This window comes from Barbus barbus, assembly GCF_936440315.1.
Source record: "Barbus barbus genome assembly, chromosome: 23".
Lineage (NCBI taxonomy): Eukaryota > Metazoa > Chordata > Actinopteri > Cypriniformes > Cyprinidae > Barbus > Barbus barbus.
The window spans coordinates 18,918,133-18,942,704 of NC_136751.1; the positions used below are offsets into that span (position 1 = coordinate 18,918,133).

Consider the following 24,572-nt stretch of genomic DNA (forward strand, 5'->3'; position numbering starts at 1 on the left):
CTATAGGTGGAGGGAATAGTTTAAAACTAGTTGAAGGTGATTTTCTGACAACCACTTATATAAAAAAAGAGTCATAAGTTTAATTATTATAATAGCACGCCAGTAAAACATAAATATTAATTTGTGATCTCTAAAATCAGATTATCGTTTAAAAAAATTCATTCAAGAGTGATGTACTGCCTGTCAAGTTATTGATTCAATCCGGAACCGAAGAATTCCTGCCAGCAGAGGCGGGGGAAAGAAATGCAGGGAACGCTCGACGGAAGTTGACGGACGATAGCAAGCTTTTATGAGGGGCGAGCTCAGACTCAAAATTAAACTTGAGAATTTGGCAGTTTTCAGTGATTTAATCCCCCCTTCCCTACTCTATGGCTTCTGGTTCCAACATGGACATAGAAGGCGCCACCCAGCACCTTCGGGACATCTTAAAACTGGATCGTCCCGGTAATTCGGCCGGTAAGTTTCCGGGGAAGGGAGCAGCTAACGTTAGGCCGCGGCGCGGTGATGCTGCGCAGCGCTGGATTTCAGCGCGAGACGCCTGACTGCAGTCGCTCAAAAACGAGGAACCGCACTAACTACGTTTTATAAGTGACAAACATCATGTTTTGTGTATAAATGTGGTTGAATAATAGGAGGGGTAATGTAGCATGTAAGGGCTCCTGCAGCTTTGCTCAGACATAAAGAGTTCAGTGTTAATTGCGACACGAGCATAAATGTTATTCAAGAGTTTAATGTATTTCATATGCATCACTATGCAGTGACTTGATAACCGTGACATTTTAGGATTCTGAGAAGACATGCCAAGTCAAAAACACGGTTTCAAAACCTATGTATCATTGCAAGTTTTTTTTCCTTATGTTAGAACAATACATATACAACACATCATATGTATATTTATCATATATACATATTTATTTATTTTGAAAAAACATAATCAAGATATACTAATGGGATGGCAAATGTTAGTTGTATTGAAAGTCATTAAAGTAATAGTCAGAGAGAGTGCACCAGTGCATTTATGACTTGATTTATCAGTAATTTCATTCCACAGAGCCGTCTTTGGTAGAGAGCCAGAGAAAACCATCTTTCAATGGAGAGTTGAATGGCATTCTTGGAGCGGATCTTATTGGAGCAGGAGGACTTGAGACAATGGTGGAGCCAACTGCTCACAACTCAGACAAACTTAATGGACAGGACACACAGACTATGTATGTTTTGCTGTCATTAACACTGTATATTATGTTAAACTCATTCATTAGCAAGCCATTAATGCTATCATATTGTCATTATCTTCTTATGAACTGTAATTTTTTTTAATATACTAGACTTAAAATGTTTTGCTTTATAATATTTACACTACCATTCAAAGGTTTAGGATCTATAGGATTTTTAAATGAGTGGTTTGTAATTTTAATATTGTTTTCTATTTTAATATATTTCAGCATTTAATGAATTCCTGTGATGTTATTACGCCAGTCTTCAGTGTCACATGATCTTTCAGAAGGCATTCTGACATGTTGATTTGGTGGTCAAATAATTTTTTTTTTTCTTAATATTAATGTTGAAGACAGCTGTGCTTAATATTTTTGAGGAAAGAGTGATGCATAGAAAGCTCAAAAGAACTGCATAAAATCTTGTAATAGAAATATTTTGTAACACTATATATATATATATATATATATATATATATATATATATATATATATATATATATATATATATATATATATATATATGTGCATCTCAAATTTAGAATATAATGGAAAAGGTCTTTATTTTTTAAAAATTTAATTCAAAAAAGCAAACTTTATTATATTTTAGATGCATTGCACACAAACGGAAATATTTCAAGAGGGTTTTTTTTCTGATGGTTATGACTGAGGCCCTGTTTATACTAGTGCGTTTTTGTTTTATAACAGTGTTGTAAAATGAAAATGATCCTCGTCTACACTGGCGTTTTCACTACATTTTAGAAACTATCTATGTCTACACTACACAACCGAAAACGCATGTCACATTTCCATTCATGCAGGTACAACCATAGATTTGTATAGGTAGATTCCCTATTATTTAGATGGTGGCCGCGTCTGCATTCTTGCAGCGGTTGAATGGGGACTCTACCTATACATATCTATGGGTACAATAATGAGCATGATGTTATTGTTTACACGGTGGTCTAGGATCTGCAGAGAGAATATGGGCAGCCACGGCATCCTTTTCAAAAGTCTCTGTTTACACTGAAACGCAACCCCAGAGTTTCCAAGCTAAAACGGGGTCTGCACTGCAGCGTTTTCAAAAGTCTCCATTTTCGACCTCAAAAACGCCAGAGTAGTGTAAATGACCAGCGTAACCATAGCAAAAGTTGTGTTTTACAACATCACAACGCACTAGTGTAAACGGGGCCTTACAGCTTAGGAAAATTAAAAAAATTAGAATATTCCATTTTGAGCTTGATTTAATTTTGAGTATAAATACTGGGTACCTCCTGGGTTAGTTTAGAACATGCAACCACAATTATGGGGAAGACTACTGACTTGACAGTTGTCCAAAAGACGATCATCGACACCCACAACGAGGGTAAGCCACAGAAGGTCATCGCTGAAAGGGCTGGCTGTTCACATAGTGCTGTATCGAAATATATTCATAAAGTTGACTAGAAGGAAAAAGTGTGGTAGGAAAAGGTGCACAAGCAACAGGGGTGACCACAGTAAGATTGTCAGGAAAAGCTGATTCAAGAACTTGGGAGAGCTTCACAAGGAGTGGACTGAAGCCGGAGTCATCGCATCAAGAGCCACCATACACAGACATCTTCAGGAAATGGGCTACAGCTGTCACATTCCTAGAACCAAGCCACTCTTAAACCAGAAACAACTGAAGAAGCATCTCACCTGGGCTAAGGAGAAAAAGAACTGGACTGTTGCACAGTGGCCCACAGTCCTATTTTCAGATTAAAATAAATTTTACATTTAATTTTCAAATCCTGGTCCCAGAGTCTGGCGAAAAAGTGGAGAGGCACAGACTCCAAATTGCTTGAAGTCCAGTGTGAAGTTTCCACAGTCAGTGATGATTTCGGGTGCCATATCTACTGTCATCTAGGGGCAGTCGTGGCCTAATGGTTAGAGAGTCGGACTCATGACCCAAAGGTTGCAGGTCTCGGGTCCCAAAGGTTGCGGGTTTGAGTCTCGGGTCCGGCAGGAATTGTGGGTGGGGGGGAGTGAATGTACAGCGCTCTCTCCGCCTTCAATACCCACTATAGGTGTGTGTTCACTGCTGTGTGTGTACAATTTGGATGGGATAAATGCAGAACACAAATTCCGAGTATGGGTCACCATACTTGGCCATATGTCACGTCACTTTCACTTACTGGTGTTGGTCCACTGTGCTTTATCAAGTCCAAAATCAATCATGCTTCCATCTGCTGACAAGCTTTATGGAGATGCTGATTTAATTTTGCATTTTGACCATGATATTACTGTGCTTGATTGGCCAGCCAACTCGCCTGACCTGAACCCCATAGAGGAATCTATTGGGGTACTGTCAAGAGGAAGATAAGTAACGTCAATAACGCCTCAGCAGTGCCACAGGCTAATCGCCTCCATGCTATGCCGCATTGAAGCAGTAATTTGTGCAAAAGGAGCCCCAACCAAGTATTGAGTGCATAATTAAACCTACTTTGGAAATCTTGAACATTTCTGATCTTTGAAAAAATATTCACATTTTTTGAGATACTGAATTTTACATTTTCCTAAGCTGTAAGTCGTAACCATCAGAATTAAAACACAAAATCTCTTGAAATATTTCAGTTTGTGTGCAGTGAATCTAGAATATTAGAAAGTTTACTACTTTTTAATTAAATTACAAAAAAATAAAGACCTTTTCCATGATATTCAAATTTTTTTTTAGATGCACCTGTATATTAATGCTCTTTATTGTCAATAAATCCATATCTTTTTTTTTTTTTTTTGGTACCAGCTGCCTTTCAGGAGACGATGGGTCCACCTGTGTCCCCATCAGAGCAAACAATGTTGAGATTGTGTCCAGTCGTGACTCTAGTATTGACAGTAAGGCTCGTGGCAGCAACCAGGTGTGTAAATTAATGAACTTGTGCAAAACTCTTTATTATTAGCAGTTCAGGGTTTCACTGTCATTGAAAACCTAGGAAAATCATTGAATTTTTATTTGGTGTGTCCAGGTGTGGAAATGTATTTTGAAAGTAATAAAATTGTGAAAACATCTAAATTTCTAGTCGGTAAAATCTTCCACTAGTGCTCAGTTATGAAATGTTTACTTGGCTAGAAATCTTTATACAATGATTTTCAAACATTAACTATTGGAAAAGTCAGAGATTAATAGGTGAAAATGAGTGGAAACCCTGGAAATTGTTTTGTTCTCTAAATTTTTTCCTTTATGACTTTTTTATAGGTAAAAATTCAGCCAGTGGCCAAATATGACTGGGAGCACAAGTACTACTATGGCAATTTAATAGCTGTGTCCAACTCATACTTGGCTTATGCCATCAGAGGTCAGTTTGCACACTGTCTTTGTCCATGGCACATTTAGCACAGTCCTTTTGAATAAAATGTTGATGGGATTCAGCTGAATGGTTTGTAACTGTTTTTCACAGGCGCAAATAATCATTCTATGATCCGAGTGCTGCGGCTGGGATCAACCGAGCGGTCGCTGCTGAAGGGCTTCACCGGTGCAGTCACAGACCTTGCTTTCGCCCACTTGGACTCCACCCTGTTGGGCTGCGTGGATGAGGCTGGAAACATGTTCATTTGGCAGCTCACTAGCCACATCAGCAAAATACAGTATCCTCTGTAGATTGAACAGGAATTATGATCAAGATTTTTCACGTTTTTTTTTTAAATCATCAAGAACAGCAGGTTAATGAGATTCCTGAAGGTTTTAGCTTTTTTAAAATGCAAAAAAGTTAAAAAAGGTTGTAAAAAAAACAAAATCTTGATCTACATGTATAATGCTAATGAGCAGGTGAACTCTGCTGTTTCTTCTTAACACTGATGTTTCTTAGAGATGACGTGATCGTTCACATCCGAAGGCCTGAGGACACACCGCTAAATTCCAACCGCAGACTCATCTGGTGTCCCTTCATCCCGGAGGACAATGATGAGAACCCAGAGGATGCATGTCAGACACTGGCACTCCTTCATGAAGACAGAGTACGATTTCCTTGGAATTTGACAGTTTTATCACTTTCTTTCCAAAATGTCCTTATATTATTAGATTTTAAATGTTTCTAACACTATTACTTTCCTCACTGCTTGTAGGCTGAGGTTTGGGACCTTGATATCCTCCGATCCAATAACAGCTCATGGCCTGTGGACGCCACAGAACTGAAAGAGGGATTCATCACCATTAGAGGACACACAGCAGTAAGTCCTGCTTTCTTTCAGCTCAATGTTGTGTCGGCAGTGTTGTATTAGCTAATTAAGAAATTATATTTAATGTAATTGCAGTCACACACAAGTGATTTATAGGGTGTGATGTGTATTATTAAACGTATTCCTATTTTTGCAGCGCATTAGTGAGGGAGCTCTGTCCCCTGATGGCACGGTCTTGGCCACAGCCAGTCATGATGGATTTGTAAAGTTTTGGCAAATCTACATTGAAGGACAGGACCAACCCAGGTACTGAGACGTTATAAAATTTAACATACTGTTACTGTTCTACTGTTCAAAATTTAGGGTCAGTAAGATTTATTTTTGAAAGATAGTAAGGAATGCCTTTATTCAGCAAGGGTGCATTAAATTGATCAAAAGTGACATTAAAGGCATTTGTAATGTTACCAGAAAATTCTATTTCAGATAAATATTGTTCTTTTGAACTTCTATTCATAAAAGAATCCGGAAAAATGTGTAATGTTTTCCAAACAAATATTAAGAAACACAACTTTTTTCAATGTTGATAATAGATTCAGGATAGAATCAATTCTGATAATAACAAATAAGAACTGTTTTTGAGAACCTGGTAAATATGTTAAAATGATTTCTTAAGGATCATGTGACACTGAAGACTGAAGTAATGGCTTCTAAAAAAATTGTGCTTGCCATTACAGGAATCAATATATTAAGTAGAAGTCTTTACATTTATTTATAGTAATATTTCACAATGTAACTTGTTTTATTACTTTTTTCATTAAATAAATGCAGCAATGATGAGCATAAGAGACTTCTTTCAAAAACACAAAATCTTACCGACTCCAAACCAACCAAACGGTAGTGTATAAGTATTAATAAATCAACAGTGGCATGTATCTTTAAAGTATTTTTCAAATATTTAAACATTTATTGCTTTTAGTTGATAAAGGAAAAAATATGCTAATTTACTAATTTACAATACTCTAAATACTCTGTGTACAATAATGTTATTAAATGTATATTACAAACATTTGACTGTAATTACCACATAAATGTGTTGTCATTGTATTTAATAATCCATAATCAATTATACTGTTAATAATTATTAGCAATATTACAATAATAGTTTGATACTTTATTGATTGTACTTCTAAAGCTGTCCTATAACTAAATCGATAGCCTTGTGAAAAATGTAAGTAATCTTGCTCCTTTTGCAGATGCCTGCATGAATGGCAACCACATAATGGACGACCTCTTTCCTGCCTGCTGTTTTGTGACAATCACAAGAAGCAAGACCCAGAGTGAGTATGAAGTTCATGTAGTCTTCAGTGGTCCAAATTCAAAGTCGGCATCCTAAGTCATCAGGGAATCTGACACTGGATCTTTTTTTGACTGAAGCTGTTTTTGCAGTTGTCTTTTCTTGAAATTGTGTCTTTGACACATTAAACTTAAGCATTTATTTTCTTCTGAAGAGTTCCTTTCTGGCGCTTCCTGATCACTGGAGCTGATCAGAACCAGGAACTTAAAATGTGGTGCACAGTGTCATGGACGTGCTTACAAACCATCAGGTCTGTTCACTTCTTAGTTATTTAATATATGTTATTTGGTGGTGTTCAAGCTTGAGCATAAATCTTTCTCCTCTATGGATATGAATTTTAGAAGAACTGTGAATTTGTGTTTCAGATTTACCCCAGATCCTTTCAATAGCAGTGTACTACCCAGCCTGAAGGCCAGTTTGGACCTGTCTGCAGAATTTCTCATTCTCAGTGATGTTCAGAGGAAGGTCAGACTCGTTATTATTTTTAATTTTATATATTTTTTTTTATTTTCTCCAAAAGTCAGTGTTTATTGGTTTAATAAATGTAATAAAAATTATGTGTAATCGATTGATTTCATAAAACTTAAATATTTAACAATAGTAATGCCCTGTTTTTTTGTCTCTTTTAATTTAACTAGATTCAGTGTATTATGATTTAATGTTTTTGTGTGTGTATTTAAATAAAAAAATGTAAAGTATGAGCAGCAGAAGTTTATATGCAGAGACGGCAGACGCAGTAGACACCATGAAAGTGATGCTTGAGTGTGTAGTAGATGAAACTGCGCTGCTCTGTCACACAAAGACATGCAGATAAAGTAGCAGTCTTTTTGTGGTTTAATTTTCATAAACACTAGCCATTGCAATTTTATCGTTTGTGCAGCCTTTTCTTTTATTCCTCCAAATTTTGCCAAATTCTTTGATGTTCTCCTTAAGAAGCTAAATTCCATATTTACGACTAAATTCTGCCATTCCGCCCATGTTTTCCACTTAGAAGAAATCGTCAAAACACCTTTATTTATAGCACTGTATGCAATACAGATTGTTTTAAAGCAGCTTTTCTCATATAGGGCTCTAGTTTTGTTTACTCACTCTCATGGCGTTCCAAACCTGTAGGACTTTTCTTTCTTAATTGGAAACCAAAAGAAGTTATTTTGCCTAATGTTGCTTATTACCATACAAATAAAATTTAAAAGTAGTCGTTCCCTAAAAACTCTCTGATTTGGCTCTAAAAATCTTATTTATATGTATTTATTTAAGAACCAATGCCATTTGAAATCACTGACAATCAAACCTGACAGAAAACATCTTCAAGCAGCAAGTGTGAAATCTATTCATTGTCTCATACCAGAAAGGATTAAAAATAGGTCAATCTTCAAGTTTGAGGAATTTCAGAAATGAATTTGGGACAGGTAGAAAGACAGGAAGTATCAAAGCAAATTAAACACGGTCAGTTGGCCAACTCTAGTATATGTCCTGTTAAATAGGATTCTTGCGCTTAGGTCAGTGTTGCTAGTACAACAAGCAAACCATGACATTGTGGTTATGAGTAACTGGTTGTTTATTAGCGGCTGACTCTGGATTGTGTGTTTGATATGTAGGTGTTGTACGTCATGGAGCTGTTACAGGATCAGGAAAAGGGCCGTGCCAGCTTCACTGCAGTTTCAGAGTTTCTGCTTACACACCCTGTGCTCAGCTTCGGCGTACAGGATGTTGCCCGCGCCAGACTACGCCACACAGAGGTCCTTCCCCCTGATGAGGAAAGTGAAAGCATGACGACAGGTCAGGTCCTTTCCTTATTTCCATGCCATTTTGCGTGTGCAAATGTTTGTTGTCTTGCTGTAAGTTGAGTGAAGATGCATTGTTGACGCTTTCTAATATTTTTGTTTATAATATCTTCTCACAGAAGGAAACCAGGGACCCTCTGAGTCCAAATCAGGAATCCAGATTAAACTCTACTGTGTGCATACAAAGTGAGTTATTAAAATTAAAAAAGCTCTCAATGAAGATGGAACGTTTACATTCAGATCTGTGGTGTTGTAACACTTTCTTATGCCACAGATCACTACAGGATGTGCAGATCTGGTTCCAGCCCAATCAGGGGGCCTCATCCTCCCTCTTCATGCCTCAGTCTGGATCACAGGATGGCTTTGGTGAGTCTGGAAATATATACTTTTTTTCTTTTTTGTGTATATATATGTGAAATACATATTCCTAGACTGCCACTGCTGAATTCACTGTGCTATAGCAAAATAAATACATTTAACCAGAAGTTACAGTCTCATAATTAATTGTGGTAAGATAGGAAATGGTGCATTTTAAAAGTAAATGCATTTCCCTCCCAGGTTTTTCTGACCCACTAGCTGATCTGAATGTGGAGGCAATGAGTTCTGATAAGGAGTCTGGTGATAGTGGATCACAGAATGACCTGAGTAAGATTCTGGCTCTTCCAAGTCCAGCTGACTTCATGAGTCCAGCCCCATCAGCCTTGCCCAAACTCATGACCCCAGATGCCTTCATGACGCCCAGCGCCTCTGTAAGCTTTTCATACTACAGATTCATCATTAGGTCTCTTCAGAGAGGGTGATTATTCATCTTTGCTCTCTTGGTTTTTTCAGATTCCCGCTTCTCCTGGCAGCAGTGCCAGCAGCCTGACCATAGCCACGGCCATGAGCAGCTCAGATAGCGGTGCAAGGTGGGGAATTAAACTCTTTTATAAACTTTGTTTCAAATTTTTTAAAGTCCTCAAACTTTCCAGGTTTTGAGTGTTTTAAGGCTTTTGGATCCTACTGTGTGATCTACACAGTGTGAAAAGAAATACACATCTGTGTGTAAAATGGAAGGTCCTGTGTCCTCTCAGGCACTCATATGCATTGCTCAATTTTCTTTCTTGCAGAGGTGGAGATGATCTGGCCCAGAGCCCTAAAATGTCTGTCGAATGTGGCAACAGCAGCTTGACTCTAAATGCCAGCACAGGCAGTCCAAGATCCAACTCTATCCTCATCTCAGGCCTTGGGGAAAATATCCAGGTACTAATGGACATGTCAAACTGCATATAGTGATATATTGAGGTCCAGTAGCTCTGCCTTTGTTTTGGTGTGTGAGAGGTGTTATTTTGTAAGATAGGTATATAGTATCAGGGCAGTAAAAATAAAATAAAATCAGTAAATATATTTTTTATTTTGAAAGAAATAAGTACTTTTATTAAAATTGATCAAAAATGATAGTATTGACATTGTTACAAAAAAAATCGAATTTGGGTTGGTTTTTTTTTTTTTTTTTGTGTGTGTTTGAAAGAAGTCTCTTATGAAAGAAGTGTTTTGCTGTCAATTTTGATAAATTTTATGCATATTAATTTATTTTTTATTTTTAATCTTTCTGCCAGTAAACTTTTGAACAGTTTAAATGCTTATGTCATTATGGTAGATGTAACTTTGACAATATCCGTATTGACTATCCATCTGAAGAATTCAAATCAGATTTCAGCACTCACCAAATTACAGCACAGACTGTCAGTCTTTTAAGATCCAATTTAAATGAAAAAAATCATTTAACAATTCTTTTGTTCATAATGCATCCCTCCATCCACTCCATCCGGTTAGGCTTTCTCTCCCCCACTTGTACTCTCTCCATCTCTCCTGCGAGAGGCCTCTCTGCTCTGTGAAGCTGCTCCTTATTCTCACAGACTTCCCCTTCCTTATTTCCCATCTCCTCCTCCACAGTTTTCCCCTCCAAATCCTCCTCTCTCCCTGGATCTCCAGGCCATAGACCCCATGGTTGTCCCCCAGGCCTCTCCGACCAGAGCTCGCTCTCCGGATGTCATCTCCTCTGCTTCTACAGCAATGTCCCAGGACATGCCCGAGATCGCCTCAGAGACCCTGCAGAGGGGGCTGGCCGGTGCCACTTCTGACTCGGTCCCTGTCCTGCATTCTGACAGCATGGCATCAGCCGCATCGGTCCTCCACCTGTTGTCTCCTAGAGCCCGGAGCAGTGCTGAGCACAGTTTGCTGCCTCTGGAATTGGGTGCAGCATCTGTGGATGGAGAACAGAGACTCAATAACACACCCTCCCTGCTGGAGACAGCTTTGTCACAGGAGAACGCGGTAGCGGCCGGAGGATCCTGTTCTGACAGCAGTGTGAACCACACCTGGCCCGCAGCACCTGATATCACACGAGAAACTCGCAACAGCCTGAGAGACAATGGTTTGGGAGACTGGTGAGAGGCTGCACTAAAAAAGTATCCACAACTGATTAGAAGTTTAGAATAATTGTGATTTTTGTTTTTCAGGGAGTCTCTAATTGCTTACCAAGGCTGCATCTCGTGAAATATTATTACAATTCAAAATATCTGTTTTCTATTGTAATATATAATAAACATTTTAAAATGTAATTTATTTCTGTGATGGCAAAGCTATATTTTCAGCAGCGATCTTTTAGAAATAATTCTAATAGGCTGGTTTGGTGCTCAAGAAACATTTCTTAGTACTATTAATATTGAAAACAGTTGTGCTGCTTTATATTTTTGCAAAAACTTTTCTTTTAAATTGTAATAATATTTCACTATATTAACGTTTTTACTGCATTTACGATCAAATACAAATACTGTTTTCAGACACTTAAAAAAAATTCTTAATTATTCCAGACATTTGACCAGTAGTGCATATTTTCTTTTGTTTTTTATGATTTATGTTGATATGGTTAGTTAATATTAACATTTCAGTGTTGATTTATGTGTTTGGGAGTTTTATTATTTGTGTGGTATATAGAGATATGATATATTTTGAGCAAACAGTGATAATATTTGAAGATACAAGGCTAACACATTTGATAACTTTGTTTTGACTGTTTCCTTCCAGCTCCAGGGAGGAAATAAAGGACAGACACATTTCTTCTCCATACCACAGGTGCACATATCACCCGACTCAGAACGACAGTCAAGATGCAAGTGCAGAGCAGAGGTACACTTTATATTCTGACGTATCACCTATGCAGGTGTCTGTGCCTCTTCTATAGATCAGGTCTTGTTCTATACTTGTTTTTCAAGTACATTTGCTTAGTTTATACTGTCCATCCATCTTAACTTTGCATCTGCTTGTTCTGCCATGTTGCCATACTGAGGAAGCTCTAAAATACTCAAATCTCAGTTTAAGCTGTTTAATAGGAGTGTTATGTGGTGTGCACATAAACATTTGTGGTAGTTGTAAAATCAATGTCTTAACAGGTGTCTGGTAACTTTAATTAGAGATTGCAACACTACATGGTTTCCTTTAAATTGTCCGAATGATAGTCTGACCTTCGCTGACATCACTGATGCAAGCCGTCTGCTGAAGAAAACGTTTGATTATTACAATTTAAAATAGTTGTTTTCTATTTTGATATATTTTAAAATTAAATTTATTCCTACGAGGGCAAAGCTGAATTTTCAACAGCCAGTACTCTAGTCTTCAGTGTCACATGATCCTTCACAAGTCATTCTTATATTCTGATTTGGTGCTCAAGAGGCATTTCTTATATTATCAATGTTAAAAACAATTGTGCTGCATAATATTTTTTTGTGGAAACAGAGATATTTTTCAGGATTCTTTGAATACAAAATTCAAGAGAACAGCATCTGTGACAATATAAAAAACCTTTAGCCACTTTGAATCAGTAATATATCCTTGCTGAATAAAAGTAACTTATTTTAAAAGCAATTGTGTATATATTTAAGACTTATTTACTCCTTCCTCATGTCTGCATATCTGAGCATGTCCGAACAAGTCTGAGCATGACTCAAAGACTCGAGATAATGATGTCAATATGCAAATTAAGGGCTGTGTCTAGGGAGTTTCAGACACCTGTAGCATCAGTCTTCAATACCTTGATGATAATTTTGCTCATCTTTTGTCTCTTCCTTTTGTTTTTTGCTCATGCTGTGATGGACAGTGATCATGATGATGAGGTTGCCAGCCTGGCCTCCTCTGGAAATTGTGGCCCTCGCTCCTCTCACAGACTTCCTGTGAAAGACTGGAAAACATCTCCCCGCAGCTCCCCTAAGCTCAAGAGGAAGAGCAAGAAGGATGAAGGGTGAGTGAGCTGCACTCCTTACTATGGAAATCACCCTGATATTAATGTTTATATCGTTTAATATAGGATTGAGCACTGAGCCCCTTCAGCCATATAATCTGATAGTGTGATTGATTAGATCATCTTTGTTTTTCTTCCTACCCAGAGAGTCCTCACAGTCTAGACAGATTGAGAACCAGGTACGTCTGTTGATCCCCTGCATCACAATCCGAATGCATTTCTTAGCATTTGTATTTTGTAAACCCAATGAAAATGCATGAAGCCTTATTTTCTGTCCAGTCACTGTCATTCATAATATACATTAATGCAGTGGAGACAGAAACTCATGAATAACATGGCAAGCTCAGTAGCATGAATGTGACTGCTATGATTCTTACAACTGTGCTGGCATCAGACAAGCATCCCCGGAAGTCCTTGAGCTTCACAAGTGAGGAATAAATGTGGTGTTGTGTCCTCAGATGAGCACAGAGGTGCAGGATGAGCTCCTACAGATGTTACGGAGCCAGCAAAGGGAGATCGCTGAGCTGAGACAGAACCAGCTGGACCTTCTGCAGAGAGTCACCAGCCACATGGACGCTGTGCAGAGCTCCATCATGGCTCACATTGAGCACGCCATGTTGGCTCAGCAGGAGCAAGAACGTATCCTTCCACTAGGGGGAGATTTGTAGCTGAGTTGAAGATTAGATTAAACACAAGTGAGCAAGAAAAAATTAACTAAGGCATCTGTGCTATCACCTTAAGCTTTTTTTTTTTTTTTTTTTGACAATGTGAAACCTAAATTGATTATTTTGTTTCTTCATATTGCACTTTTTTTTTCGAATGCATAGGCTTTCATCAACAATTTTTCTGCCAATGTAACCAATGGACTGAGATGAGCAATATTATTATTTTAGCCTATCGTATTTCATGGCCACACTCACTTTACATGCTAAATAAAATCCAGAAAGATAAAAGTCCTAGTCTAAAGTAATTTCTACAGTATATTAACTTAAAAAAAAGTCACATTACAGAAGTTAAATGCATTATGAATGGAGCCATAAATCAAGAACCTACATTATAAAGCAACTTAAAAATGGTCTAAAATGGCAATGTTAAAATAAAACTCTAAACCCATTATCACAGGAAAAAGCAAAAAAGCTGATATGAATATAATCATTTTCTAATGCATGATCTCATTTATTCACATGCATATACACATTAATGAATAATCACTTTGGATCGGTCAGGCCCATGCAATTTGTTGTTAACTTTAACTGGTAACACAGAGAGAAGAATGGAGAGAATTCTGGCTGAAGGACAAAGCCGGAACCAACAATTCCAGGACCAGCTGGTTCAGCAGCTCGTCCAGACTCTGAACAACAGTCTCTGCAACCGGCTAGACAAAGTTTTGCGTGAAGAAATGAAGAAGACCGTCCCACAGGGTGAGTGCTGATGTTCTGAACTCAAGAGCTCAACTGTTCTTTTTTGTCATAGCGCTCAATACAATGAACATTCTGCTCTTGTTCTGTGACTGTGAAATAGTTGGAGCAAAGACTTTTATTGATTTAAGGTTTGTGTGGAGCTTTAGGTGACCTTTTTTTTTCTGTTATGCAGCGATATCGAAGAGTCTAGATCCTGTGACTGGCCAGATGAGCAGCACCATCGCTGCCAAGTTAACCGCAGTGGAAGGAACACTGAAGGAAAATGTCACCAAAGTTGTTAAATCCAAGGTCAGTGGCTGAAAGTTTGAGAATGAACACTTTTTTTAAATAGTTTTTTTAATTCAAACTTGACATTTGTTATGATATTATTTTCTAAAGGCAGTTAAAAACATTTCTGGCTGGAAAGGATGTTTCTCTGAAAGACGTACTACAAACTGAGCGGTTCAGAAGAAGTGCACCAACTTCTATGCACTGATGTAGCACTGAATAATTCATTGCGGAACACCGAACAGGCACAAACTAGGGAAAACTCATAACTCTTCTAACTTTTTTTTTTTTTGGTCCTATTCTTCCATTCACAGAACACTACGGATGCTATCGGTCGTGCTGCTGCAGAGGCCATGCAGGGCCCCATCCAGGCGGCCTACAAAGAGACCTTCCAGAGCATCGTGCTGCCCGTGTTTGAGAGAGGCTGCCAGTCCATGTTTCAGCAGATCAATGACAGCTTCAAACAGGGAACCAACGAGTGTAAGAACTATCATAGTAGACTTCACTACCCATCTGACTTTTTGTTTGTGCTTGTTTATGGTAATGAAAAAGTAAGTGGAGCATATGAATAAATCTGGCAGATTGTTGAATGCTCTTAGGTCGGATTTGCACATCTTGTAGCACCAGCTAATTAATAAAACTCTTCTGTGTGAAGCAGTGTTGTAATGTGTTGCTGTAACTAAATATCTAATGACTTCACATTCTCCCGCAGACATCCAACAGCTGGAGACGCACATCAAGAACAGGAAGCAGCGGGACCAGGATGCACGGGATCCCGTGATTGGGCAGCTGCAACAGATGATTGACACGCTCCAGAATTCTCAAGACCAGCTGGCCACCACTGTGACGGCCAGCGTGTGCTCTGACGTTCAGCATCAGCTTCACATGATCGTGGGAAAGTAAGGCTTACTGCCTCACTCATCCAATATTTGTCAGAAATCAATATAAGGAAAGGAGGAATGCAGCAATCGTTTATTCTCTTTCCTCTTGTATGCCTTCCCTTATGGAAAACGTTATTGCATGAATAGAAGAAGCGATTGATTTAGGAGTTCATGCAGAGAAAGCATTTTTTGGAGATCTGCATCGAGTACCTTGCAAATGGATTGGCAGGTGTGGCACCCGGCCTAATCCTGGGTTTAATTTCTGTCAATAGAGCTGGCTTGTTTCCCTCCCACACAATCGCAATATAAAGTACATAGTGTTAAATTCAGAATTAAATACGTGGCATTTGAAACTAAAAAAAGAGCTAAATATTGTTTGTTACATTGAGATTTACATTGCAATACAAAAGTTCAAATAATATTAAACATAAAAAAAGTAACCATGAGATTTAACCGTAATCAATATCCATTTTAGTGTGTTTTTACATTATTGCCATCTGCTAAGTTTTTCTCTTTGGCCAATAAGTGTTGTAAGCTGGACTTTAATTTTTTAAGGTGCTGAAAAAGGAACTCCCATTATTACACATTTGTGTAACATTTGTCTAATAATTTATTAGACTAAACTTTTGTTTTGTAAACGGTATCTAAAAGTATTACAGTGTTTGCTTTTCTGTTATAATAGAAAGGCAAAAACTATATATGCTCTCATATAACTTTGTCGCATTCATCAAATTTGTATTTATATCATTAAAACATCTCTGAGTATGTAATTTATTGCCATGAAAGGTGTCACTTAAAGTGTTTTTTTAGTCATGTTTGTAGGAAATTAGTAGGAAATTATAAACTACAGTGGGATTACAGATTTATTTTTTCATCAGGTTTCTTCTTATTTATTATTTTTCAAATGCTTTCAAATTTGGTAAATATCCTGCTATGAAATTTAGTTTTTTTACATGTTATTTGCTGTCTTTAGATACTGTGATATGTATATGTACTTTATGTTGGCCATCAAAAAATCCATATCGGTTGACCACTTCTCATTTTTATAACACAACGGTGTTCAGTGGTGACATATCTTATTAAATACACTCCATTAATTTAATACATTTTACTGGGAGTAGAATCCTGTTTTTTGCTATAAAATTTGTGTAGACTAAATGTGTCTGTCCTCTCTGCAGTCTACAGGACTCAATCCTGACGCAGGTGCAGCGCATAGTGAAGGGAGAAGTGAGTCTGGCCATGAAGGAGCAGCAGGCAGCTGTCACCTCCAGCATCATGCAGGCCATGCGCTCAGCCGCAGGAACACCTGTACCCTCTGCACATCTGGACTACCAGGCCCAGCAGGCCAGCATACTGCAGTTACTACAGCAGGGCCAGCTCAATGAGGCCTTCCAACAGGTTGGTTACTGATCACTAGACACACACACGTGTCATATTTCTCACAGTTCGGCCTGTAGCATGCTTCTTCTTTTTTTAATGCCTTTTTTATGGTCATTAGGGTGCATTGATTAGATAAACTGCTATGTCATGTCAGTAGGTCTTTTAACACACTTTTAAATGTATTAAGCCACATTATTTAGTCATTAAAATATGTATAAATTTAATTAAAATGTAAAAACATCAATATATATGCTAAAATTATTTTTAATTTAATTTTTCCTCTCAATAAATATTATTAGTATTCAAAAACATTAGTATAATATATTAACACTTCTGGTTTTTGTTTGAAAACAAGGATTGTTAAAAATACAGCAGAAATACCAGAGGAAATCTCTTCCTTCAAAAAGGAGTCAAACAGTTAAAACTACTGCGTTAAGTCTGTAAAGTCAGCTACATTGTATAACCAGACAACCGTTTACATTTTGTGTAATAGACTACGTTTATGGGAGCATGTGCAAAATATTTTCACAAAAACATCTTTGCAAGGTCTTCTCCATTGAGGAATCAGTAGCATCCATGGTTTCCGCCTGTAGTGTTTTGTTTAAAGGAACACTCCACTTTTTTTGGAAATGGGCTCATTTTACAACTCCCCTAGAGTTAAACAGTTGAGTTTTATCGTTTTTGAATCCATTCAGCCGATCTCTGGGTCTGGCGGTAGCACGTTTATCTTAGCTTAGCATAGATCATTGAATCGGACTAGACCATTAGCATTTGGTCATCAAAAATGACCAAAGAGTTTCGGTAATTTTCCTATTTAAAACTTGACTCTTCTGTAGTTACTTCGTGTACTAAGACCGACGGAAAATTAAAAGTTGTGATTTTCTAGGCCGATATGGCTAGGAACTATACTCTCATTCTGGTGTAATCAAGGAATTTTGCTGCCGTACCATGGGTGCAGCAGGCGCAATGATATGACGCAGCGCCTGAAAGTAGTCCCCAGCTAGGTAACTAGTTATGATGTAGCTGGGGACTACTTTCAGGCGCTGCGTAATATCATTGTGCCTGCTGACCAAAATGCTAATGGTCTAATCCGATTCAATGATCTATGCTAAGCTAAAAGTGCTACCGCCAGACCTGGAGATCAGCTGAATGGATTAAAAAACGTTAAAGCTCAACTGTTTAACTCTAGGGGAGTTGTAAAATGAGCCTATTTCCAAAAAAAGTGGAGTGTTCCTTTAAGCTAAGCAATTCAAATCACTAATAGCCAAATTAAGCATTTGGAAGGAGACGTCTTAACATAAGTGCTGACAGTCAAACCACAGTTACTATGCTATTAAGTATACTCTTGATTTGTATTCATAACTTAATTTATTACATCAGTTTGAATTGTAGGGAATCACTGTAATTATTAGCTTTGAAAAATTGAAACCAAACCCTTTATTTCTTATTTCCACATGCAATATGCTATGAGATGTGACCTTTTATGTCTCCTTTTACTATGGTGTCTATATATGTGATCATCTTTCACAATAACACAGGTTTTTTCACAGACTGCTCGCTGTGATTTTTCTTGCAGGCTTTATCTGCAGCAGACTTGAATCTGGTGCTCTACGTGTGTGAGACTATTGACTCCCAGCAAGTGTTCGGCCAGCAGCCCTGTCCACTCCATCAGGCCGTCCTTCTGTCTCTCATCCAGCAGCTCTCCACCAACCTGAGCACACGCACAGAACTCAAGATCAGGTTTGTTCCCTCTGACTCCATCAGTTAATGCAGTCATGTTCTATACTTTTTTTTTTCCCTCTCCCCCATATGTCCTTTATATGGAAGCTATTCCTTCAGCTCCCCTCGCAGTTTGAATGAGTATGCAAGTTCATGCACAGCGCTGTGCTTTTAATGATTAAACACTTAAGTATTTATTTATAGTCCTCTGTATGTTGTACGTGATCAAGGGCAAAATACAGATTCATATCACAGGATATTAATGCTTTAAGACACAAGACATCGTCTCTTTCTCTTTAATTCCTCTGTGGATGACCTTGCGTTGAAGGGGACATCCGCTTCTGTGGCAGTGCTGCATTGGGCTGCAGTTATTAAAGTGCTCTACAGTCTGGGCTGCATTAGAGTTCTCTGCTGGGGGAAAGGGATCAGCTCCTGTGAATCACAGAGTTATGCTCTGCCTGTGTGCTGCCAAGTCCCTTTACTGCTATAAACTGCTCTGTCTGCCAGTCCTATCTCTGAATTGCACTCTAAAATGCTAGTTTCATGCGGCCCATATGTGCATAGACATTACCATCTGTAAGGCTGTCCTCTTTCTGCACGGACATAAGGGTGTTATTTTAAGTAGGAAGACGCATGCTTAAAGTTTGATCTATTTTTAGCGCCTGAATTAATATTTACAGTAGTCTGCGCTTTTGTTCATGACAAAGCTCCATATTCAAAACGATTAATGAAAGTTTGATTTTCATAAGAATTTAATTATGACACTTTTGTTTTATTAATAGCTACTTCAGTGTATTACTTCAGTTTTTGCTGCTTACTATTTTTGTGGAAACAGTGATACTATGACAGTGATACTAACTGCCATGAAAGATTTCCAATTCAAATAAATGCTGTTCATTGAACTTTCATCAAAGGTATCAAGAAACCCTGTATCCTGTAAAATGTATCATGGTTTCCACAAAAATATTAAGCAGCAAAACTGTTTTTAACATTGATAATAGAAACCATTATTATAAATTTAGCATCTACAATATCTGATGTATAATGAATGTTTCTTGAACCAAGTGAACATTAAAATATTTGTGAAGGATCATGTGATACTGAAGACTAGAGTAATGGCTGCTGAAAATCCAGCTTTGCTATCACAGAAATGAATTAATTTTAAAATATATGAGAATAATTTTTTTTTTTTAAGTAAAGGTATTGCTTAGGAATATTAATAACATTGTGGTGTTTGCCCAGTAGACAAACTTATTGGCTAAAAGCAGCATGTTGTATGTGCTAGTCCAGGCCTGATTCATGAATATTCATTAACTTGATCGGATGCTCCCATTAGATTACCAAAGAATGCTATCATGACCTAATTAATATTCACACACTACACCTTAATCCTGCTTTGGGCGTACAGTACATAAGACACATTTTTGCAACAGCTGCTTCACATTATGTAACACTTGGTTTAAAAAAAAACAAGCATACTCAGTAAAACTAATATTAAAATGGATTGTTATTGTTTTTAAAATCTTTTTGGATTGGTGTTCCTGGCCTGGGTATTTTTTTGTGCTACAACAAGTTGCCTTTTTTCTAGCGTCACATGGTATATTCTGCCATTCCACTCGGTGTGTCATGCTCCAGAGTTAAACATCAGCTTTTATCTTCACAAATAAAGGTTAGCAGAATACAAGATGTAAATCGTGATTTCAATGTACCGGGAATGTAATATCTCTCCAGGCCAGTAGATTATAGTTGAGATAGCACTGTGGGCTTAAATGTGTTGGAACGGCCTACACATGTGAAAATAGAGCAAATTGCTATGAGGCATGAAAGCTTAGCCATCTGGACAGGACTACACCGTAAAGTCCTGGGGATATTAAGGTCATTGTATTACATTTCCTCCATTTTTTTTTTTTTTTTTTTTTTTTTTGTCTTAATTGGAAGCTTCAACTTAGTGATCGCTTGTGAGGTAATTAAAGATGACCTCTGTGCAACATGCAACTCAAGTCTCTAGCGTTATCATAATTCAGTGTCTATTAATTTAAAGAGGCAGATGGAGAGATTTCCCAGATAGTTTTCCAGACAGGTGGCGTTTCAATAATCCTTGATGGACTTTATAAAACACCCAAGCAGCCTGGAGAGAAGACCAAAAAAAGCTTTAGCCTAGAATAGCTTAAAGAAATAACAAACATGTTCCGTTAACACAGCTGTCAAATACAGCAGATTTGCATTTGAGGACTGGAATGACTTGTGCATACACTACCATTCATGTTTTTTTTTATATTTCATTAATATTTTTATTCATCAAGGATTTAAAAGATGTTTATAATGTTATGAAAGATTTCTATTTCAAACAAGTCCTCTTGAACTTTTATCCAAAAATACTGAAAAAGTGTATCACAGCTTCTCTAAAAATTATTTTCAAAATCAATAATAATAATAATCTTTTAAAATCCGCATATTAGAATGATCATAGGACACTGAAGACTGGAGTGATGGCTGCTGAAAATTCAACTTTGAAAAGCTCAGACCTCTTGCACTTTTTGATTTTAATATTAATACATTGTTAGAGGTCTGGCCCAGTGCAAAGTGCTTCTAATATTAATGAGAATTGGCTTCAAAGCAAACTGGTGATCGTAACAGGAGAGATTAAAGGAACTTAGCCTTCCTGCAAGAACACTTTGATAAAATAAATGATGTAAATGGTGCCTCCAGTTGAATCAGTCTGATGTGAGAGAAAACATTTGCTCCTTCATGACGCAGATGATTGCATGATGATTGCGATGATGTTAGCAGGTATTTTACAGTTGTAAGCCAAGAAACTCTAAATGCCTGGAGAAAGCACATTTTTGGGGCTCCCATTAATTTCAAAGGCACTTGTTCGGAAGCACGCAATTTGAAATCTGCCGGTTTTGCTTATGAAGGTTTAGAGGCAAGTGACATAAAAAGCTGTAGAAAGGGAAAAATGTAAATGTCATGCTTTTAAGGTCCGTGGAAAAATGTGCAATAATATGAAATATTTTTTACTTATGAAAAACCGGTTTCATCAGAATATGCAGCGACTTTTCAATGCCCGTCGTTGTGGACAGACCCCCCCCCCACATGACCCCTTTCTCTCATTTTTCTGTAGCTATCTTGAAGATGCTGTAATGAACCTGGATCATGGAGATCCAGTCACCAGAGACCACATGTCTGCAGTGCTGTCCCAGGTACGACAGAAGATCTTACACTTCCTGCAGCAGGACGCCCACAGCCCTCTGAGCAAGCGTGCACGGCGCCTCATGATGATGCTGCAGGGGCTGGTCAGTCACTAGAAGAGCCCCTCCCAATGGCACAGCTGACATCTTCACAACCCTTCAGTCATTGTTCTGCAGTCTTGTAGACGACCGTCATGACCTCACACCACCCTGCTGTTCAGTTGCTTTATCTGTGCTCTGTAGCTTATTGGCTCTCTTAAGAAGCACTATTGGGAGTTGTAGTCCAGGCTTGGACTATATATTGGGGGCTTTGGACTACACCCCCCACGCCCCCTCCATCTTTCCCTCCCTCGTTCCTTCCAGACTATTTTTGATTTTGTTTCTCTGCACATGTGAATAATCCTCAGTTCGTATGTAACACCATCATGAATGCAGAAAGGGAGATGGGCTACTTCAGTTATTTTCATTATGCGTTAAATACCAGGAGACTTTCATTCTTGACACATCAGGAACAAGACTGTGGAGAGCGTGAGAGAATGAAAGCTATAACGTGAACACTCCAAATTTCTCCTGAACGGATGGTTTCCTGGCTACTGTGACATTATCATCGCCTCATGAACATTATCCCTGTTGGTTATTGATAAAGGTTGTATTTAGGCCACTTATCCTTATCTGACTTAACAGTTTTGCTGAAAATAATTTGGCCAAGTTGCTGCTTTTTCATGTCAAATGGAGCATTATGCATGTTCCTGGAATTTTTGTTAATGTTATCAGGATTTGAAATGGTCAGAAAAAGAGTTTAACTTGTGGACTATTGCAAAATTGACGTGTTTTCCAATCAGCAGAGCCCTGTAAAATATATAAGAGAGCTTATGTTACCAAGGAATGCTAACAACATAGTTATTTAGAATTCTTCAAAAGGAATCTTGAGTCTATAACTTGCAGTATGTCTGTAAGTCTCTAGAGGGCAGGCATTTATGTATCTTCTTTCTAATTTTATATTCTGCTTCTGTGATTTTTCAGTTCTTCTGCGGAATTACACTACAGTGAATGCAACAAGGTTCTTCTATTAAAAAAAAAAAAAATACAGGGTTTTTTTCTTTAAAATTTTTCGTTCTCTATCGCAGCACCCAAATATTTGAAAGTGTTGGAGAAAGTGGCTGAAAATGGCCTATTTTCTGCTCTGTTCTAGTCAGTTGATTGCATTTGATTTAGACTGAGATTGCCAACACTTGTTATTCATTAGGAGGGACTATTTGGTCATGCCCTCTGATAATGGAAGAACAAAAAGAAAGTGCCTTATCAGACTATTGCTTATCAGATATTGGTAATCGGGTCCTCTGACCCTACATTGGCCGCCACATTGGTGTGTGTGTGTGTGGCTTATCTCCAAGCAAATTTTCTTTTTCACTAAAACACGGAATTGAAGCTAGGAATGGACAGGTTTGTTACTGAAGCATTTTCTTACAAGTGCTGTAAACTGTGATCTGAGTTTATTTTTTCAGTCATTTATTCCTCACAAGTTTCATGCTAATGTGAGGAGAAAGTGCCGGCCCCGTTGATTGTGTTTGTTAACACATTATTTGTTCCCCTGTCGTCTTTATTTTTAGAGCTGTGCATATTATATCCATAGCCATTTGCAGCAGTCAGTGTGGCTCATTAGGACATTTTTACAGGGTGTAGGCAATGTGTCCTCTTTTGCTTTTTTCTCATATGTATAAAAAAAAAAAGCTCTTTAACAGACATGAGCCTGCTGTGCAATTGAGGGTAAATCTGAGGCGCTAATAAGGATACATTAAACTCAGCATGCTTGCATGCTAATGGTGAGAGCCATGTACTCATACATAGTTAACCTGTTTTTACGAATTAAACACCCCACTTTTGTTTAAGCTTTGTAAACCTGGATTAATCCTGTTTCATCTTCATTTCTCTTTCTTGCATAGTATAGAGTACAGCAAAGATGACCCGTGATCGAATAGATTGTCTGATTCAGTTTTGTGTTATGTCAGGTTGAAAACGTCCTTTTGTCAGTTTTAAGATTCGTTGCAGTGCAAGGTTAATTGGTTTTTGATGCTGTTTTAGACACGTCTGTTGATGTCTGGGTTACTGTACTAATGCACAATGCCTTCAGTGAGGCTTACAAACTTTTTTTTTCCCGTCAAGAGGTTCGCATTGCAGGTTGTGTATGACAATTTAATTGTTTGTCATTTTTTTCCATTGTGTTTTGATTTTTTTTTTTTGTTCCTTTTGTTTGCAATTCTGTTGTATATTTTACACACATTTCTGTCATCCTAGACGTTTTGGAATAAAAAAAGGAAAACATTGTTCAATGTTCAGTAAGACTGTGCACCTTTTCTTTTCCATATGCCTGTTTTAATTATTGCAATAAGCTGTGGCACCTCCTTACACCTTTTAATATGGATCACATTTATGAAAAGACAAACATGAATAAAATCAATTGAAATTAACATGCAGAGATGAAAATATAAACGCTTGAGGATAAAACCTCAATGTACTAAATATTTAAGATGCATAAAACTTAAAAAATTATAATTTAAACTGCAGTAAAACCTTTTATTTGTGAATAAGTTAGTAAATAGTAATTTGCCTTTGTGAGTTGTTTTTAAAAATCATGAACATGGGATATCGTCAGTTATTCATGCATTACACGCAGTTAAAACCTCTATTATAAAATCTGTATAATGTACAGTATGTAATTATAATTGATACAAACTATGGTAAATCTTTATTTTACAGCGTCCTTGTTACACATTACATGCATTTACTATGGTAATAACTAAATATGCATACTTATGCAACTAACCCTAATTGGAACCTTAAAAGTAAATTGTTAATATTACTGCTTAAATGTAGCCTAGTACATTGCAACAAAAACGCAATAAAATAAAGTGTAACCGAATGCAACTTAAGTGCAATAACTCTGTGTAATTGTA

General features: G+C 37.6%; 1 protein-coding gene across 2 annotated transcripts; it reads left to right on the forward strand.

Annotated features, from left to right (window-relative positions):
* The first annotated feature begins 247 nt into the window (after positions 1-247).
* LOC306842977 (enhancer of mRNA-decapping protein 4) lies at positions 248-23,956 on the forward strand. 2 transcript variants are annotated; one of them, XM_079374216.1, is made up of 30 exons: positions 248-456; positions 1,052-1,208; positions 3,973-4,084; positions 4,423-4,522; positions 4,625-4,811; positions 5,033-5,180; positions 5,289-5,393; positions 5,539-5,648; positions 6,171-6,236; positions 6,596-6,679; positions 6,851-6,946; positions 7,062-7,161; positions 8,295-8,475; positions 8,600-8,666; positions 8,755-8,846; positions 9,039-9,229; positions 9,312-9,388; positions 9,590-9,722; positions 10,416-10,909; positions 11,550-11,651; positions 12,619-12,759; positions 12,905-12,938; positions 13,218-13,398; positions 14,025-14,180; positions 14,353-14,468; positions 14,762-14,927; positions 15,160-15,346; positions 16,507-16,726; positions 18,285-18,448; positions 21,552-23,956. In XM_079374216.1, the coding sequence occupies exons 1-30, from the start codon at positions 369-371 to the stop codon at positions 21,733-21,735; spliced, it is 4,239 nt and encodes a 1,412-aa protein (XP_079230342.1). In that variant the 5' UTR covers positions 248-368; the 3' UTR covers positions 21,736-23,956. The 2 variants fall into 2 exon arrangements, with proteins under 2 accessions (XP_079230342.1, XP_079230343.1); XM_079374217.1 differs by lacking the exon at positions 6,171-6,236 and having other exon boundaries at positions 253-456.
* The last annotated feature ends 616 nt before the right edge of the window (positions 23,957-24,572 follow it).

Excerpts from the sequence above, each read along its gene's own strand:
- LOC306842977 (XM_079374216.1), top strand. The coding sequence starts at position 369 with ATGGCTTCTGGTTCCAACATGGACATAGAAGGCGCCACCCAGCACCTT. Across the intron at positions 6,237-6,595 it reads GACTCCAAACCAACCAAACG|ATGCCTGCATGAATGGCAAC; the intron begins GTAGTGTATAAG and ends CTCCTTTTGCAG. Across the intron at positions 10,910-11,549 it reads GACAATGGTTTGGGAGACTG|CTCCAGGGAGGAAATAAAGG; the intron begins GTGAGAGGCTGC and ends GTTTCCTTCCAG.